The sequence below is a fragment of the Myripristis murdjan genome, chromosome 24 (assembly GCF_902150065.1).
Source record: "Myripristis murdjan chromosome 24, fMyrMur1.1, whole genome shotgun sequence".
NCBI lineage: Eukaryota > Metazoa > Chordata > Actinopteri > Holocentriformes > Holocentridae > Myripristis > Myripristis murdjan.
In genome coordinates, this window is record NC_044003.1 from 26,707,396 (window position 1) to 26,727,771 (window position 20,376).

The window sequence follows — 20,376 nt, forward strand, 5'->3', positions numbered from 1 at the left end:
ACTGCCGTTTAAATAGTCACTACGTGCCGCTGACAGCCGATGACTGTCACATACACAGAGACGCCACTTTGATCGGGAGATGTTTCGTCTATGATGTCCGTGTCTTGTATCGTCACTCACCGCTGAAGGATCGAGTGTCCGTGTGTTGGTAAAGGCTGTCAACTTGTGCTGCTCACCAGGTAGGGGCTCTATCTGTGTGTTGAGATGGGTGATGAATGGGCGTATGCGCACTCTATTTCTTATAGGTGTCCAAAATACTGTATCTGTCAGCTGTATGGGTCATATTGAGCTGTATCTAGACCTTACTCATCTGTCATTTATCGATGAAATGCTCCATTTACATTGTCTTGATGTTACCAATGTCACTGACCAACATGCCCTGAAATGTCTAGATTTTATGTCAACCTGGGGCTGGGAAAATGTTGCTGATGCTGGCTGACTGTTTGTAAGGCACATGTAGTGTCAATGTGCTTTATTCCAACTCAGTATTCATCACTTAAATTTTCTATTTATGTTTCTAAGGCAAATACATGTACTCATTTACCAGTATATATTGGGTGATTTTTTTTTATAATTAGGAAAAAGTGAAAGTGTATAGGTGACATGTGTTATAATATGGGTGTGTACTAATCTGCCTAATCTGAGGTTTAAAATAATTAAGGGTTTCAAATGAAAGCGGGCATGTTGCAAGACATCCTGACGGTGGTTCTACCAGATTCCTGTGCTTCCAAGGAAATGCCCATTCTTTAAGGCTGTAAATTCATTAGTCTAATGAGCATACCATAGTTATAAATCATTGACTTGTAAATATTTGGGTTCTCCAGAGGTCTGGTACGTTATAATGTAAATGTAGGGTGTGCATGTTTTCTTTGTTTCTAAGATAACACATTTTGTCACCAAGCGGCGGCGGCGGCAATGTTGTGACTGTTCCTCTTTCGCTTTCATCTGTGACACAAGAAAATCTATTTTCGGGCAGAAGTTGCTTTGCAGCTTGTTCTTCTAAAGAAAAGGCAGCATTTCACATAAAAAGGGCCCTCAGCTTTCAAAATAATCCGTCTCTGCCTCCAGCAATTGTAATTCAATGCCTCATTGAGGAGTGAAACTAATAATGTGACACGGTGAAGGTTATCTATAAGAGGTGTTGTAAGATTCTTAAATGGATGGTCAGCTGTTTCTCACATTCAACTTGTAGGCCGCTTTGTCGTCATCCCTAAAATTAGGGTTCCTCTCCTTTAATGAGGGGCCTCCTGTGCTGGCCACACAGTCTCGGAGGGAATGAGCATGTTGGCGTTGTGCCATCTGTAACTTTCCTGGTGCTTTAATCATGTTTGGGGCCCAACTCTCGACTGTCTGGAGGCAAACCCCAGACAGTTCCTCCTTTTTCTCTCTCACACACCACAATCTCACTTTCGGTGTGAAATTAGTTAACTACACATGTCTAGGCCTTGTGAACACCTGGGAAGATTGGGATCTGTTGTCTCTGAGCTTCATCCTCACCCACTGGTGTTACAGAAACCTGAATAATCTAGCTGAAAAGTCACTGGATGCTGGATCAGTTTCTCATGTGTCTCAATATATTAAAACAACTATATCACACTGGTCCTAACATATAAGTGCATACTTGGTAATCCTGTGTAATAGTTTTTTAAGAGGTGGCTGTTACAATCTCAGAGCAGGAGATAATGATATAAATTGAGAGGGAGAGACTGAAATAGAGACAGGCGCCGCAGCAGAGGATCAATAGTGGATTAGGCATTGAATCCATGTGCTTGCACGGTATGATGTCAAATAGCAATGTGCTTTCAATCAGTCATTATCAAACAGAGCAAAATATGAAAGCCCTCGGTTGGAGAGCCACTCTTGACTCAGACTTTGAGAAGCAGGAACAGTATGAGGAGTATTTACATAAAGCATCAGAGGACTAAATACAGCCTGAGGAAAGTGTGTGTGATTTGATTATAGAGACTTAAAGGGTGAAATTCAATTCTGTTGAGGCCCCCCAGCCCCCCTGTGCCTCATGTACTATTTTTGCCAAACCAGAAACAACATGTTTTCTCATATATGAAGGAAATATAATGTCTAAGAGTAGTTGGTGAAGATCAATAGAAAGAGGAACTATTGAGATTGACTCACTGTGCTCACCCTGACAGCAGTGTATCTGTCATTTCTTGTGCAACAGTATCCATGACGCTCTACAGGACCCTAACATTCACAATGCCCCGGCATCCTTCTCATATGTCTCTGCACACAGTGCCTCGACCTTTCAGATTATCCCATTACACCTTGGTTTAAATCAACCAATCGATGGCACAGGCGAGTTATGACATCACAGGCAGTGGACAGGTGCTGATTGGTTTAAGGTCACTTCTCTTTTAACCCCCTGATGTCTGGGCTGACTCAGAAGGTAGCTGAATGGAAAACACTTGGCTAGGATTTCCAGAGTTATGTGGAGGGGGCGAGCAGGGTGAGAACAGGTTCTTCCTCCAGCATGTCGGCCTCAGGCTGTCCTGAAGCTGCCCTTCACCTCTGAATCACAATCCTCTTTTTTCCCATATTTTCCCTCAACCCATCATGGTGCAATTTTGAGCTAGGCAGTATATCAATATTATATCAATATCATGATATGCAAGTAGATATCGTCTGGGATTTTGAATACTGTAATACAGTGATATAGCATAAATGTTTTTTCTTGGTTTTAAAGGCTGCTTTACAGTAAAGGGATCCAATTTTCTGAACTTAGATTGTTTAAGCTGTTCTGTCATTTGCCTCTACCTGTTTGGCCACCATATCATTAATAATAATTGTTTATTCACAAATCTCTTGTGTGTAAATGTCTTACAAAAGTGCCAATAGCTATCCCTACAATATCATTACAATAACAAGATCAAGGCACTCGCTCAAAGTCATCTTGTTTTTTTCCGTCCGGCCTTAGTGCAATTTAAAAACTGACTTCAGACCAGGACATCAGATGAATTTCACCCCATTCTTTTGTGGGGCAGTTATGGCAGGTCATACATCACCAGTGTTTTGACTGACAGACAGGGAACGTTATACAGCAGATGCCAGCTCATAAACACCTCGTGTTTTCAAGGTTAACTGAGGTGCAAGATGTTGCTATGTCTGGTCTCTGTTGGTTAAGTGAAACCTACTGGTTTAGCTGTCAGCAACTGATTTCAGACTTGCTTGGATTCTGGTGTGATGATTCTTTTAATCATGATTTTATGCATGATTTTTCGAAAAATAAACGGATTATTCAAATCTTTCCTGGTTAAAACCTCCATATTTAAATGTCCCACTTTGTCTCCTCCTCTTCCAACGCCCCTCAACCCCCCACATCAGACCCGTCAGACCATGAACTACGTGGGCCAGCTGGCAGGACAGGTGTTTGTCCAGGTCAAGGAGCTGTACCGGGGGCTCAATCCCGCCACCCTGTCTGGCTGTATTGACGTCATTGTAGTGAGGCAACCCGATGGCTCTCTGCAGTGCTCACCCTTCCACGTCCGCTTTGGCAAGATGGGTGTCCTCCGCTCCCGTGAGAAATTGGTAAGGAGTACCCCCCCCCCCCCCCCCCCCCACACACACACACACACACACACACACAAAAAAAGCTCTCTGTGGAGTTCTTTGGGTATTAGAGGAAACATATAAAGCCCTAGCCTGGTTGATGTTTTTTAAAGAGATGTTTTCTTTGAGTTTCTCATCATTTTCTCACCTCCTGCCCTCTCCTCTCCCTTCATGTCCTCTCGTCCTGCTGTGTCTTCTCCAGGTGGACATGGAGATTAATGGGGAACCAGTGGACCTACATATGAAGCTGGGGGACAATGGAGAGGCATTCTTTGTCCAGGAAACAGAGAACGATCAGGTATTAAAACAAACGCTTCACTTTATCATAGATAAAGAAGAAGACAGTGAAAATTTTAGTATGAAAAACCTTAAATGTTACTCAGCTGGCAGCTTAGATTTGAAATGGATACAAACATCTCACACTTACTCTTGCTCTCAGCCCTTAGGAAAATTGTATGAGGTGGATTATTTGTGCTGATACAAACGGCACACTTTGAATGTAAAATTGCAGGAGTGGATGCACAAGGATTCAAATGAAAACATGGCTCAAATGAAAACACACATCAGTCCCCACCTCCACACCACCCAGAAATTTAGACTCACTGACTGTTTACAACCTAAAAGCATTGCCCAAACTATCTTCGCCTCAACATGTAGTTATAGTTTGAACAAGGTCCCGCTGTGTGCGGAGTTGGCACAGAGGCCGGGAATTTCACCCTTTGGTCTGGCTGAACAGCATTCCTTTATTCACCAGTGAATTTGAGTCCCGGATGAAGCCGAACCGACCTCTACCTTCTGACCTATATTAAGAGCTTTCCCCGTATGATAGCATCGACCAGGACCGGAGCTTCCTGAGCAAAGAAATCTACAGTAAATCTTTGGCTTGAGCTGAACATTCAGATAGCTGATTAGGGCTGCAAATTCTCCGTGGGTGAAGTCGGAAATCACCTCTTCTGTCTTGACATCCATCAGCTCCTGTTTTTTTATCTTTTTATAGCCCATGACATGCACAAAGTCTGTAAAAATAAATCTGTTTTCCTCGATTCTTGGAAATCGGACTTCTTGGCGATCCAAGTCCACAAATGGTTTTTCAAGGTTTTAACGTCCAAGTTAAAAAAAAAAAAAAAGCTGATCTGTGTGTAACATTCAAATCGAATACCGGGTTCATATGCTATTGTGTGCACACGAGCATGTGAGCAGCTGGAACGCATAAACAAGCAGAGGAACTACAGAGGCTGCAGGCCTGCACTGACAGGGGAAGTGGGAGATTTATTCCCCCCAGAGTGGTGTCAGATTCTCAGGCACGGTTGGAGGGGGAAGACGAGGACTCTGTCTTTGAATCCTTTTCTTGGCACACAGTTGAAAAATGTGAGATAGCGACGTTAGCACACAAACCTCAATCTTCTCTCTCTCTTTCGTTGTGTCTTTTTTGCTCTCTGACATGCCGCTCTCAGCAGCGCTGGTCTGTTGAGTCATGCAGAAAGAGTGCTCATTGTTTTAGACCATCTTTGCCAACAGTCTGCTGGGTGAAGTGTGTCTGCAAACACACGCACACACACACACACACTCCCCTGCGTTGAAAGCAGAGGTCTCCTCCTGGAAACCCCCCCTTTTTCCTAGAAAGTGCAGAACTGCCTCCTTTCACAGAATTCTTCTTTGGATCAGCGTCCGTGTTCAGTCGCCAGCGTCTCACCTCACAGTGGAAAGAGATTTTGCAAACCGTTTAGCAATGGCTGTGCACATTTATGTAGCTGTTTGCCTCTGACCCAAATTGAGCAACATACTAACAGGGGAGTGGAATTTCAGTGGGTCAAAACAGCTCCTGCAATGGAAAATCTTGTTTTAACTTGTTTTACAGATATTGAGAGATCATTTGAGTGTGACATTCTGTTTTTCCGTGTGTGAATATCTCTGTGTTTGATGTTAATACTTCAGTTAATCTGGGTCGTGGGGCACAGGCTTGTTTTTGTTTGGCTGCAGGCATCACAAAAGCCTCATTGTGTGGCATGCTGTCCAAATAATTATTTCAAATTTTCCATATCAGGCAGGCTAAATTTGTTCAAAGATATGCTTCTGTAACTTAACAGCCAAGTACAAATATCGTAAGGTTCATAAAATTGGTTTAAAGTTCACATTTGTCTTCCACAGAAAGGCCTTCGTTGTTTCACTTCCTGTTTCTTGTTCTAAACAGGAAGTGGTCCCCTCCCACCTGGCGACCTCTCCCATCTTGTCAGACGGGGCTAATTTGATGAGCTCCTCGCTGATAGGGAAGAGCTCCGGACCACCCGTGCAGACTCTGGGCTGCACGGGGAGCGCCGGAGAGAATGGCAGCGGGATGATGAAGAAGAGGAGGAAGAGGAGGAGGAAGGCTCGGGCTGACAGCATGAGGAGGGAGGAGAGCGGGGACTACTCCGAGGACGAAGACATGTTCACCATCGACATCAGCTCAGACGAGGGGACAGAGATGGAGAGCAACAGGTGACAAAACGAGGGGGCGGAGGGCGGACGAAAAGGCAAAAGAAATGCAAATGAAGCAAAAAGCCAGAAGCTTAAAAATTCAAATCCATTCAGTGAAATAATGGATTTGAAAAGTAGGCGAAAGTGCATCATAAGTTAAGGAAATGAAATCCAAACAAAAAGGGAGAAGAAAATGGATGGAGGAGGCGGCTGGAGTGAGAGAGGGAAAAAAGGGGGCAGACAGTGAAGCATGCAGAGATAAACAGCACATTACAGAAATGAGCTTTGCAAGCAGCTGTAATGGAATTGGGGTCTGGCAGACAGGAATCAGCAGAACAGCGTCACGTGTAGCAGAGCAGCCTTAAGCCACCGTCTTGGCGCTGACACACACACACACACACACACACACTGACAAGACACAAAACCATATGGAAACATTCACATCAGCACTATGATTTTTGCCTCGGGGAAAATGTACCGGCTTTACCACGGCTCTGACAGAAAAAGCTTAACAAGTGAAAAGAGGAAATCTCTTCGGCGTGCATGTGAATGTGTGTATGTTGGCCTCTATGCATACACGTGTGTGTGCGACTGCCGGACCCAGCTCACTTATTTTGTTGCTGTTGCGGTCGTGAACGTCTGTTATGATGGACGACTACAGTAGAGGTCTGGTGACTCCCCAAACGCCATTTTTGCACGTGCGTACGGGATATATTACATCTAAATTTAAAGTCAGCTTCCACATATACCCCCGCTCTACAGTACACAACTGTAAAACAACACCGTGGCTTTGACATTTTCACAAGCATAAAGGAAAGTAGTACACATTTACTGGCCTATATAGCTGACAAAGTTTGTTTACATCATCGAAACATGTTATTTTGTCTTGTCCTGTTAAAGGAAAAGCCCACCCTAAAACACTTCCTAAACACTAAATACCTTTTAGCAAAGTCGTCTACTCTTTTGTTGTATTTTGTGTATTTTTCTCAAATCATTTCAGAATTCTTTTCAGCCAGTCAGTGTCCAATTTTGTTGTCAGCCCCACAGAATCAAACAGCATAAAGGATTCTTTCTAGACTCGCAATTTTCCACTGACATTCACCAGTCATACAGGTGGAGATCCATTGCAGAAGAGGCAGACAGACAATGCAGTGCAGACACCAGACATGTTGCACTTTTAGCAGCTGTTTCTCAACTGGAAAAACTCACAGCTGAGTGCAGTATCTCATGGGAAATGTTGTAATTCATTGGGAAATGCAAGAAATCACTAACTTAAAGGGATACTCCAATGTTTTTGGCAAAATACCCTTTTTTTCTGACTTAACAAGATGTTCGATACCATTTTCATCAAATGCTATCCATATCAGGGTTCAACCAGGACAAGGTGCAGATGGTATTGAACCAATCTGGGTAAGTTGACAAAGGGGTATTCTGCCCAAAATGTTGGAGTATTCCTTTAAGTGGAAGTAGACACATCAGACATATTGTGGGAAAGTGTATACGACAAATGCAGAATTTAAAAACTTATTACAAAATAACCCCCAGTAATGCACTGGATATCTGATGATATATAACTGCATCTCATTCAAGCGTGGATTTATTTTGTAATCACCGTTTGTGTGGATGTGTTTATGTGTTTCAGGACTTCATCTCGGGATGTTTTCAGAGAGGAGGGTCTGACCAGCAGCGCCTACAAACAGAGCGGCATCTACGCTCGCTCAGACGGAGACTGGAGCCCAATACAGAGGTACCCGACATAGAAACACACACACAAAAAGAATGACACACACACTGGCACACACCCGTAGACAAAGCATCCTCATGATTTTCCATCAGCGTGCCTGTTATTTATTCTCTCCACCTCTCCCAGCCCTGGTGGCTCTCGTCCCACCACTCCCAAGAGTGACTCGGAACTGATGACCAAGCCATCAGACACAGCCAATCAGAATCCAGCCATGCACTGGGCTTGGGGGGAGCTGCCACAAGCTGCCACGGTAACCAAAGTGATCAGTGAACACATACACACACATGCACAGAGAATCATAAGCAAACATGCTCATGCTCATGTTATATTTTTAGTGAATATGCTTTTAGTTTGTTTATGTTAATTCATTTTTCTGGTCATAGTTAGAGTGTCCTCTTCCTCTTCCCTCCTTTTCCAGCCTTCCTTCCTCCCGGTGAAACCTGACCCCCCGCCCGTTTGTCCCGTATCAATCCCTGTATCCGAAAGCACACATTTCCGCGTGATTCCTCCCGAGACGTCAGCAGAACAGCGTGAACACTTCTCCGAAATACCCTCACTCAGGCTGCTCATGCCGGAAGACGCATCGGCCAATGAGGCAACAGTGGTCACAGTTGGGGCGGAGCCAGAAGCCATGAGGATGGAGTCCCAGCCGGTGACATCGGAGACACAGGTCGGCGCCGCGCCAATGGGAGCAGCTGCCTGCGTTATGTCAGAAATGGAGGAGAGTCAAGCCATGCCTCGGCCTCTAGCCAAGACGGACTCCCCGTCCAAGAGGAAAGGTAATAGTTGGGTCGAGGTCACATATAATGTGCTAAAATGTTTGCTGAGGGTGTGCAGTTAGCCTGTGGAGGAACTGTAAGATAACCTAAAAAAGTAGCATTTGATGTGCATTACTAAGTCAGAACGGCAGCAGAAATTTTGACAGCCCCAGTCACACCCAGCACACTGGTTCATCCACTGTTTGTTCCAGGAAGACAGTTCAGCTGACAAAAAAAAAAAAATTCTAAGCACCAAACCAAAGCCAGGCCGTCAAGTGAATGAGTCAAAGAGAAAGGCGAATAATAAGAAACTGTGATTTGTTTTGATTTGAGCCGCTGCTCTGTTGCAGACAAGAGGAGCCGCCATCTTGGCTCTGATGGAATTTACCTGGATGACATCACAGAGCTGGAACCTGAGGTGGCAGCTCTGTATTTCCCTAAGAGGTAGGTGAACACACACACACACACACACACACACACACATATTGACACACACACACATACTCACAAGCACATCTGCCCATATGCCAATCTTGCTTTTGCTGTTAGTTGAATACAACCTACATTTCTGGAACACATTCTCAGTAGTTCTGTGTGTGCATGTGTGTGTTTGTTATGTACATGTGTTTGTTTTATTTTAATATTTATCCATGGAAAGTCAGCTGAGCACGTATAATCTTTTCCCACGATGCTCCACACATTCCCACCTGGGAGCTTCCCAGCATAACCAGTCTCATGTCACTCATTAACTTTCAGATTTTCATAAGCTCATTTCTGTAACTTCTTGCCCAGTGATTTTCAAAGTGAGGTCCAGAGACCTCCAAGGGTCCCTGAGGGTCTTCAAGAAGGTCCTCATCAAAGTGAGGAATATTTAATTTCACCAAATTTTAACCCACTATAAACTGTTATGAAACAAAGGAAGGAATAATGAGTGAATATTTCTAACCAAATCTAACCAAAATATCTTTTCCTTGGGTTTAATGAGAGTAACTTGTGGGTCTGGAGCATGTGTGTAAGCCAGATGTGTCAGAGCCAGCAGTGCACTCTCAGAGCTAACCAGCCTCCTCTTCTTCTTGTGCAGTGACAGTGGCGGGGCGGCGAGGAGCTGCTCAGACCCGGGCCTCCACAGCACCAGTCTGTCTCCACAGTCGGTCAGCTCCGGAGGAGACAGCGGGGTGGACAGCTACTGCGACCCCATGGCTGACCTGCCCTCTATCGGCATTTCTCTGTGTGGAGGACTCACTGACAACAGGGAGATCACAAAAGGTGATCTGCTTATGCTGACACAAATGAGAGTATGCAAAATAAACATTATAATACCGAAAGGTAAAAGGCACATTAATGCAATGTTTTTATTTGTGTGTATGTGTGTGCGTGTGCCATTACAGAGCAGTTCCAAGAGAAAGCCATTTCCTACCAGCAGTTTGCCGAAAACCCATCCATTATCGACGACCCCAACCTAGTAGTGAAAATCGGCTCCAAGTAAGACGTTTACACTGTCAAAATCTCACTAATGTAACACAAAGTGTGTTTAAATACAGATAGTTATTGGACAACAAGCTTTGTACCACAGACTGTGTTCTGTATAGTTTTTACTGCCATACAGTGCAGCAAAAATGCGGCATTTCTGGAAGCATGTGAAGAGGTTGTTGCAGATTTCTTGGCTGACGAAGTGGGTTATGGAAGTTTATAGAACTGATATAAATATATTTTGTTTTCTCCCACAGATACTATAATTGGAGCTCTGCAGCTCCACTGATGCTGGCTATGCAAGCCTTCCAGAAACCTCTGCCAAAGGTAAGAAATTGATACACACACACACACACACACACACACACACACACACACACACACACACACACAGAGTGAGCACTCTCTGAATACCAAGAAGTTGGGCGACCTATCAGTTGTAATGCAGGGTCACAGCACCCCCTTGTGAATGAAACTGGTATTGCACTTTGCATGTGTCAATGAATCTCTGTTCTCTTCACCTCTTTAATCCCTGCTGCCTTGTGATATATTACACAATGCCTGAACAAGTGGCACATTCACTGAACTGAACTTGAAACATGGCTCGGTGGAATACTAACCTGCGATGGTCAAGCGATACATTCTGCCGGATGATATTAATGAATCATTAGCATTATGACTAACAGGCCGTTGCCATGGTCACATAAGGCAGGTGTAACATATCACTCTGCTTTGTAATCTAATTCATTTACTGGCAGCTAATCAGGATAACAATAGCAAAACACGACACCTGCTCCAGACAAAAACATTTGATTCATGGTTGGAGGCTGAACTGTCACCAGGAAAGAAAACAACAAGGACAGCAGGGAAGAAGTTAGGCTAGAATATGTAAACCAATTTCTGCCACATCAAGAAATGTATTTATCATTATTTTATTTATTATTATTTATTTAAGCAGTAGTTTATAGGCTAGGTTAATGGGCTTGGTCCAGGATTTATAATATATATAATAAAAGACTGTTGTCATTTTGGTGTCAAAGGCAATAGATTTTAACATTACTGGCGGAACTACACAATATCTGTAAAGACTGAAGCTCCGTACATAACTATAAACCACTGCATGGTTGTTTAAAAAAAAAAAAATGAGAGAAAAATCTCTATTTTGAGCTGTTATGTCACAGATGTGAGGAAAAAAGTCACAATTGTGAAATATTGAGTCACAACTGTGAGAGAAAAGGTCAGAATTTTCAGTTATGAAGTCGGTTGTGAGGAAAAATAGGCTAAGGGATTTTGTCCAGGGTTCATTTGGTTAAGGAATCCAGTTGCAAAATAAACTCCAACAAGGTTTCGCCCTGGCTGGGTTTGACGGGGAGCATTTCATGAGCAGCTTTACTTGGGTAATAATTCCAACCTAACGTTAGACAGTTTGACAGGACAAACGCCGGCTGTGTTTAGTGGTGTCAGCTCTGTCTGCCTTGAGTGTGTTACTGTCATTTTTGTGTTATAATAACAATGATCCCATGACTCTTCTAGCTAAACGTGTTCTATGTGAGCACTCAAGTTAAAAGTTGTCTTCCCCTGTGTTCTCTCCCCTCTTATTTGATCACCTCCTCCTCTGCTGCATGCATCCATCCATCCATCCATCCATCCATCCTTCCATCCTTCCATCCGTTCAGTTCTCTTGCCTTAGTTACATTTATTCAGCCTTGGAGTTCCTCCTCTGTTGTCTGAGTGGTGTATTTGGCTACAGCCAAGTATGTCAGAAACACTAATCTCTTTTCGTCTTCTCGCTGTATTTCTTTTTTCTATCTTGTCCTCTCTTCTTGCTTTCCCTCTACACTTTCTCCCTTCTTTCTGTCTTTTTTCTCTTAAAGTTTCTTTCCTCCCCTCACTCTTTGATGCCAGACTCAGCCATTACAGCCTCTTCAATTCCCAAACAATGCATTCCCATACATGTTTTCTCTCACTCCGCCACTTTCTTTTCCTCATACCAGCGGCAGAGACGTTGTTGTTCTTTTACTGTTTGTTGATTTCTGGTTTCAGTGTGTTTTTGTTGTTTTGTGCTGTGTTGTGTTTTGTTGTGGCTGTGGTTGTGGTTGTCTGGGTTGCGTGCGCTCCAGGCGACAGTGGAGAACATCATGAAGGAGAAGATGCCCAAGAAAGGAGGGAGGTGGTGGTTCTCCTGGAGAGGCAGAGCCAGCAACACTAAATCGGTACGTCCCACCTAAAGTATCCCAATCTGATGCCTTACCAAATCAAAATCTAGTTATTCTCCAAAGCGGTGAAAGTTTTACCCGATATTTGGTGTTTATAACAAAAAAGCTGTCATAAGTGATGTATAGCTACTTTTTTGGAAATAGAAAGTAGCAAAATATTTATTCACATGGAAATGCCACAGATTATTACTTAGTTCACATTTGCTGAGCACCATCTCTGTCCTTGCAGGACTCAGTCTCCGAGCTTGGGGCCTGTGGCTCTGCTGAGCAGCCTGGCAAAATGTCTAGCATGAACAGGTAAGAGACAACAAAACTAGACTCAGAAAATAACATAACATAACAAACAAACTCCCTGAAGTTAGTATGAATAGCTTTAACCCTTCTGTCTCCAGACACAAAGAGGAGTCATCCTCCAGTGATGAAGACCACAGGGCAGCCAAGCAGAGCTCCGCCTCTGTCCAATCAGAACCTGCGCTCGCATCGGGAGGCGTGTCTTATAAGAAGACGCTCCGGCTGACATCAGAGCAACTGGTGAGAGCACCAGTTCACCCACTGGACTGGCAGCAGTTTTTCTTTCTTTTTTGTCTTTTTAAGCAAGCAGCCATTGCTCAGAGATTTTAACAGTTAACAATGTTCCATATCTCATAGTCTCTCTCTTTCTCTCTCACTCTTTTCCATCTCTCTCGCTGTCTCTTTCACACACACATGTGCAGCTGTCTCTCCAGTTAAAGGACGGTCCTAATGAAGTTGTGTTCAGTGTGACGACTCAGTACCAGGGAACTTGTCGCTGTCAGGGAACCATCTACCTCTGGAAATGGGACGACAAGATAATTATCTCTGACATTGATGGAACTATCACCAGGTGTGTCTGCAAGGATGTGCACGAGTGTGTGTGTGTGTGTGTGTGTGTGTGAGTGTGTGAATGTGTGTGTACTCTCATTTAGTGGGGATAAGATTTAGGGTAAAGGAGGATTATACTAAACAAAATATGTATTTTGTATACATATGCCATGGCGTAATCTCTTTATAGAAACGAATGGCAGGGACTAATTAGTGATATCAACACTTTAAATTAAAAAGTTACCTTTCAGGTTCAACCAAGCACACTTGGTTGAACTTGGCTTAAAGTCAAAGCACTCACACATTCCAATTTCTGTTTTTAGGTCAGACACCCTGGGCCACATCCTGCCCACGCTGGGGAAAGACTGGACCCACCAGGGCATCGCTCACCTCTACCACAAAGTCAGCCAGTAAGCGCTACCTGTTGCTTGAAGTTGGTTCTGAAATTGCTACACAGCTCCCATCCTGTACTTCAGATAACCAAAAGCAAACAGTGAACAGAGCAGAAATAATTTACACTTAAAAGGGTGTGAATCTTTGCCTTAACACGTATTTAATTCAGTTCACTAGTTCACGTCTATGATAAAAAAGGCATGCACAAAGTCAAACATGCATAACAAAATTGGCTGATATGGCAACATTTATGCCTCATCTATTTAAGTAACAGAGATAAAATACTAATGTCCCAAAAAATCTGTCGGTCACATCATCATCATCATCATCATCATCATCATCATCATCATAGACTGCTTCCAAAAAATCTGTGGACTATTAGTCTCTCACACACGCACACGAAGCGTGTGCGTGTGTAACAGTAACAGTTCTGTGAGCACGTGGTTTCTGCAATGAAGATTAGAAAAACAGAAATGTGCAGTGAATATAGGGATTGACTATATCCATGAAATAATGAGTGTTTATCGAAGAGGAAATAAATAATACCTCAATCAAAGTACAACCCTCAGTATGATTGAGAGTGGTTTTCCAGATATTGTCGTAAACATATTTTCCCACACAATCCCAACAGAATAGATAAAAAATAGATCCATAAAAAATCCCAACAGGGCTAACAGCCACATTTTTTTTTTTACATAATATAAGCTATACATTACAAAACGACCCAAGGAGGTTTCCCCAACCATGTCTTTGCCTTTGTTCCATATAGAGTTTTCTGACATTGAACCTTTATAGAAGAGAGAGAGGCAAGGAAGAAGTGTCTGATACAGCACAGCTAAACTCTCTTTAAAAGGGCTTAAGGCTGAATTCATCATGACCCCATTCAGGGACATGGCTTCCAAGGTGTATATCAAATAACCCTTTTGTGTTGTATTATTTAAATTGCCTCCCCTCTGGAAGAGTTTTGCAGCAGGTGTGCTGGAGTTGCTCTTATGTTGTCTCTTGTTTTCTGAGGTCTTCATGTCTGGCCAGTGTAACCCAGCAAACAAAAGCGGAAGAGGACATAAGTTATCTGTATTTTAATTTGGTGACGTTTTCCTCTGGTGGGAGTTTGTTTTTGTCTGTTGCAAGAAGTGCATTAGTATCAGGGATAGCAGACCTGTTTGGCAGCAGAACCTTATTTTTGACAGAGCAGTCGTCATAAACCAATTTATCACAAACATTTAGAGGAGAAAAGAGGAGGGTTAGAGAGGATTTGTGAACATTTAGGGTCTGTGTTTAAATTGTTATAAGGCTCTATATCCAGTTCTTTTTTCAGTATCTAAGGAAACAGCAGATCGATCATTCCCTCTTTTTCTTCTTGGGTTCCAGTTTATTATTATAAGCATGATGTCCTTTTTGTTTTGTATTCACTAGAATGTGGGTAGCGACTCGACTCGCTCAATTATGATGATCTTTATAAGAAATCCTCCTGAATGAAACTGCTAAAGGGGCAGCCTTTTCCAGGGCAAGTGGATGGAAGCTGTCAGCTGAAAGGAGTGTGCTTTCATCTTTTGATTTCCTGACCTGAGTAGGGCTGAGTCTGTCTCCACTCGGTGCAATGCTACAGTCTGTGGCGTAAACCCTCAGCTAAATGTCACGATATGATCGATAATTCACAGATGGCAAAGGGTTGATGGTTATATCCAGCTAAGCAGACTAGTCACCTGCAGTTTGAGATTCACTTGACCTGTTTTTTAGACAAGCAGTCTTTCAGAACATTTAACTTATTAGCTGTACTTACAGTGCTGATGTCTCTCTCTCTCTCTCTCTCTCTCTCTCTCTCTCTCTCTCTCTCTCTCTCTCTCTCTCTCTCTCTCTCTCACCCTGACAGGAATGGCTACAAGTTCCTGTACTGTTCAGCTAGAGCGATTGGCATGGCTGACATGACCAGAGGCTACCTCAACTGGGTCAATGAGAGAGGCACTATGCTTCCAATGGGCCCCGTCCTTCTGAGCCCCAGCAGCCTGTTTTCAGCCTTGCACAGGTCTCACCTCACACACATCCCTGTACACACACACACACACACACACACACACACACACACACACACACACACACACACACCTGCACACATACCTTCACAAACTCCAATGAAATGAATTGTGCAAGACGATGAGTGTCAGATACTTTGAGTTCAGTCGTCCTGTGCTGATGCATGGCTGGCTGCTGATCTGTGTCTGTGTGTTTGACAGGGAGGTGATTGAGAAGAAGCCAGAGAAGTTCAAGGTGGAGTGTCTCACCGACATCAAGAACCTCTTCTACCCCAATACGCAGCCGTTCTACGCCGCCTTTGGCAACAGACCTACGGTACACACACCGTCTGCACATCTGGATAATTGATGGAACTTCCCACAAAGTTATCACACACACATTTCTCAAACACTGAGTCAGCTGAAAGCTATTTCTAGTGCTCAAAACAGACTTGAGTCCATCTGGAGCTCATATAAGCCATGTATATCGTGGATTTTTGCATAAGGATATTAACATGACACACTATTTTTAGACCGTATAATATAGATGTAAAGTATGTTATTGCTTGTGCTAATTCCCATTTTCTCTTTATGTATGTAGGATGTCTACTCTTATAAAGAAGTTGGCGTCCCACTGAACAGGATCTTCACAGTCAACCCTAAAGGCGAGCTAGTCCAGGAGCACGCCAAGACCAACATCTCATCGTAAGGCTTCTGCCTCATTCTCCTCCCAGGGAAACTATTCTAATTATCTTAGGAGAAAATGTTCAGTTTATTCAGTTTCTGAGTCTGATTGTTGTGTGCTTCCTCTTCTGCTCTCTTCCTCCTCTCCACAGCTACGTGCGTCTTGGCGAGGTGGTGGACCATGTGTTCCCCCTGAAGATGCGGGCCAGCTCCTCAGACTTCCCTTGCTCGGACACTTACAGCCACTTCACCTACTGGAGGGAGCAGCTCCCTCTGGTGGACCACCAGGGAACTGCAACACAGTCTCCCAGCCCCAGTGACAACAGCAGCTGACTGCCAGTGGGCGCGCACTGAGTGTGTAAAACTCCTGTCATTTGACATTGGGTTACATATGTGTGATAGAATATTGTAGAGTTTTAAGGGAGCACTATCAGAGCACAGCAGAAAGCTCACTCAGTCTGCTGACCTGCTGTGAACGGTCTTATAACGCACAACGTAGGATCTTAGCGCACTTTTATGAAAAGATGGCCTCTGTGGCTAGGAGATATAGTGTATGTGTATGAGAGGCAGCTTATTATATGTCATATAGTGTTTTCGTAGTGAGGGTTCATATAATTTCAGTAGCTAGCCAACCTGGCCTATTTAGTGGTGCACCGATGCAGTGTATTGTATTTAACAAACAATATACCGCATATGGCATCTGTTCAGAAATGTGTCTTACTGATCACAAACTATGAGACTGATCATTTGTGCATACATCAGAGAACAAGCTACGTAAATGTGTGCCAAATATTCAGTGTAGAGTTTATTTTCTTAGGCCAACTTGTAAGGAAACAAATTACTCCCAGTGAGGAGTAAGAGTCAAGACTGTTTAATCAACATGAAAATGCAAATCTACATGCAGGCTGATTGTGATTGTGATTGATGATTCCAACATAATTGTGTGTAAAATATGTTCCTGTGTCTTGTAAAAGAAAAGAATCAAGTCAGTGTTACAGCTATGCGTTTTATTTAATTTCCAGTACATTATCACACAGTGCATAAGAATGACTGTTGAACTTGATATTTAAATGTGGCATGGAGCATAGTCAGCTTTCCTGAAAGAAGGTACTTTTAAAAGAATGTTTTAAAAGAATGACCATTTGTTACAGAGACAATGTAACGTCAGCGAAATTAAAAAAAGCACAACCTTTCTTAAAAGCGTGAGGTCACGCTCTCTGCGTCTGACAATGACCTGAATAAACCATAAAAGAGTTCATTTTATTTTTCTACCAGAGCCACACGGTGTGTATGGGTTATGTGTGGATGATGTGAATTCTGTCATTTCCTCGGCGGCCTTTGTTAAACACACCTTTAATTTATTTAAAGCAACACATGAGCACAGTGAACCTCCAGTTGATGATGTTGTAAGATGACACTAATTTTGTCAAGTGCCACAAAGTATGTTTTATTTATTTGCTTTAGCAGTATGATCCACCTGATTAAGAACTAACTGTGATATAAAATGTGTGTATAGTCATCCTGAGCCCAATGTTGTATTGTACTTGAGTGGTTCTGTAGCTTTACTGCCTTTCCTTATCTAGTTTGTCCGTAGGGTGTCAGCATAGAGAGCATGGTCATGTTCATTTATAGCTGCAACAAAAAGGCTTCACCAATATTTTCCTTGTTTCTGAACAATAATATTTGAAGAGGCCTCTTTATTTTTCCACGTAATATGTAGCATACAAATACTGAGAATTTTCTTGTTGCTGTTCAATCAGAGCTGTTGCCACGGTGACTCGCCTAGTCAATCAGTTGCTTTATCATAAATCGTACGAGCCACTGAATGTAGAATATCATTGCAGCAGGTGTGAGTCTAGTATGAGATGAACTGTATATGATACATGATGCTATTCTTTCTGTGAAAGAGGTAAAACAGTAATAGCTTTTTATTTTCTGCCTTGACTGTGTAAATTTCATCGATCGTTGCTCATTTCCTTTACTCACTCCACCTCTTTTTTGACCAGTTCACTGTTAAATTGGTGTAATCAAACTCAATAAAAAAAAAAAATATATATATATATATACATTGGAAATCAGCCAGTGTGTCTTCATTTGACCTCAGTGCCGTCAGTCTGACCTTTCAGCACCTGGACAGCTCCTCAGCTTCCAGATTTCACCTGCAGTGTTACTAACACAATTTGTCAACCCTTTGAAACCTGAGCAAAGTCACTTGGAAAATTACCAGAAAATAAAAAAAAAAAAAAAAGAATGAAAAAGAAATTTTAAAAGTCTTCGGAAAATTAGCATTTTCTTGATAGCAAGAGAGATATTTTTTTTACTAATTATTAGATAAGCATATTTTAATATTAAATGTCAGACCAGTGATGATACTGGTCAACCTGAGTTTTTATCTGGCTTTGTAAACTTAAGAGCTATGTGAGAAAACAGAGGACAGGTTATTTACACCTCCACCACGCTCTGCACTTGAAATGCACTGCAGCTCAATAATAAGAACTGTTAACGTGTTGCAATCTTCCAGTGAAATACCTATAAGCTACATACAGCGTCCTATTTGTATTCAATAGTGGTCTCGTTGTGCTTAATATAGTTTTATCTCCTGTGGAATCTCTCTAATTAGGCCCTCGCCCTCCATCGGAGAGAGGGCCTATTGTTATTGTACCGTTTCTTCCCCTTTTTAGGGCCCGAGCGCTGGAACAGCGCGAAGCCCTATTGTATTTGTAGTGTTTGTTAGGGCCCGAGCGCTGGAACAGCGCGAAGCCCTATTGTAATTGCTTCGTTTTTAGGCCCTCGCCCTCCATCGGAGAGAGGGCCTATTGTTTTTGTACCGTTTCTTTCTTATTATTATTATTACGTCTAAATAACCCTTAATTTGACCCCCTAAACATGCTCAAAAACTCACCAAATTTGGCACGCACCCCAGGTCTGGCGAAAAATTCGATAAAATGGCAACTCGGACCCCCAAAGTGCAAAAATGGGCTCGCTAGCGCCACCTAGGCACAAAAAGGCACGCGAAGGCGGCCGCTGCGGCCCACAGGAATGTGATAGAGAGACCAAACCAACGCCGAAACGTAGATCTCATCGAGCCCAACATCTTTCGTGCTCGCCGCCCACACCTAACGGCAACAGGAAGTCCGCAATTTGCCTTTCAAACTAAAAGTCACGCCCCAAAATTGCGCGTTGAACAAAATTTATCTCCTCCGAGGCCGTAAATCGCGGCGGCTCGAAAAGCTAATAGATGAAAGAGGATACCGTGGTTAACAAAACTTCTGAAGGATTTCGTCATTACTCGTTTAGTTTTTAAGGTATAAGCCCTCGAAGTCGGCAACGCCGACTTCGAGGGCGTCGTTTTTTCCATGGAGTTTGGCGTGAAGAGGCGCACACTTGGCGCTAATGAGGCCCCTGGCGTCTAAAGTAAACATCGCACAGCTTCGAAACTTATGCCACACGAAAGAGTACGAAAATTCCTACAAAAATATGAAATTAATTTTTAAATTGGAACAAGTTTGTGGCCGCTGTGAGGACTTTTCGAACATTTTGGACCCTGGTGTCCTCTCCTCTGCACTCTGCCCGGTCATGTGACTCACTCTAGGTAACGGACAGTTCCGCAATACACACCCATTATAAACCGTCAGCGGGAGCAGAGAAAACAGTCAAACTTAAACTGCCATAACTCAAAAACGGTACAAGATAGCAAAATCGTGTAAATACAAGATTTATAGAGCCGAGTCTTGTGCCTCGTTTAAACTTTGAAAAAAGTCTGTAACTCAAACGATGTCCGAGCGGCGTTACCTCAAACACGGGTGTGTTTGATCGATTTCTCCATTGGATGGAATGAGGATTTCTCTGTCTGCCTGCATTTTGGTCTGATCATGACACAGCTGCCAGTACTCATGTATTAGCGCAGTACTCATGTCACTCACACACTAGGACATCCTAGGCCTTTCAAAATAAAAGCCCAAAACTCTTTTCAACTGAAAGCACAGAAAAATACCCTTACAAATGGGAAAAATGGATGAATTGTCTGCACAAACATCGTGGCGGATTTCTCCATTGGATTGAATGAGGATTTCTCTGTCTGCCTGCATTTTGATCTGCCCATCACACACACGCACGCACACATACACACACAACCACACATCCACACACACCCACAGAAACGCTTATTTAGACCACTAGAACATTTTGCCCATCACACACACACACACACACACACATACACACACACCCACACACAC

General features: G+C 43.1%; 1 protein-coding gene across 1 annotated transcript; it reads left to right on the forward strand.

Moving 5' to 3' along the window:
• On the forward strand, positions 1-18,200 carry LOC115356355 (phosphatidate phosphatase LPIN1). Its single transcript, XM_030047482.1, has 20 exons — positions 1-179; positions 3,340-3,543; positions 3,767-3,862; positions 5,756-6,042; positions 7,664-7,768; positions 7,892-8,015; positions 8,184-8,544; positions 8,874-8,967; positions 9,605-9,789; positions 9,912-10,005; positions 10,251-10,320; positions 12,114-12,206; positions 12,439-12,506; positions 12,602-12,740; positions 12,923-13,071; positions 13,373-13,459; positions 15,316-15,468; positions 15,677-15,791; positions 16,056-16,159; positions 16,291-18,200. The coding sequence occupies exons 2-20, from the start codon at positions 3,352-3,354 to the stop codon at positions 16,469-16,471; spliced, it is 2,697 nt and encodes an 898-aa protein (XP_029903342.1). The 5' UTR covers positions 1-179; positions 3,340-3,351; the 3' UTR covers positions 16,472-18,200.
• The last annotated feature ends 2,176 nt before the right edge of the window (positions 18,201-20,376 follow it).

Bases quoted from the DNA above. Each gene is read 5' to 3' on its own strand.
- LOC115356355 (XM_030047482.1), top strand. From the start codon at position 3,352: ATGAACTACGTGGGCCAGCTGGCAGGACAGGTGTTTGTCCAGGTCAAG. The intron at 8,968-9,604 runs GTAGGTGAACAC...CTTCTTGTGCAG, and splicing joins GCTCTGTATTTCCCTAAGAG to TGACAGTGGCGGGGCGGCGA. The intron at 10,006-10,250 runs GTAAGACGTTTA...TTTCTCCCACAG, and splicing joins GTAGTGAAAATCGGCTCCAA to ATACTATAATTGGAGCTCTG.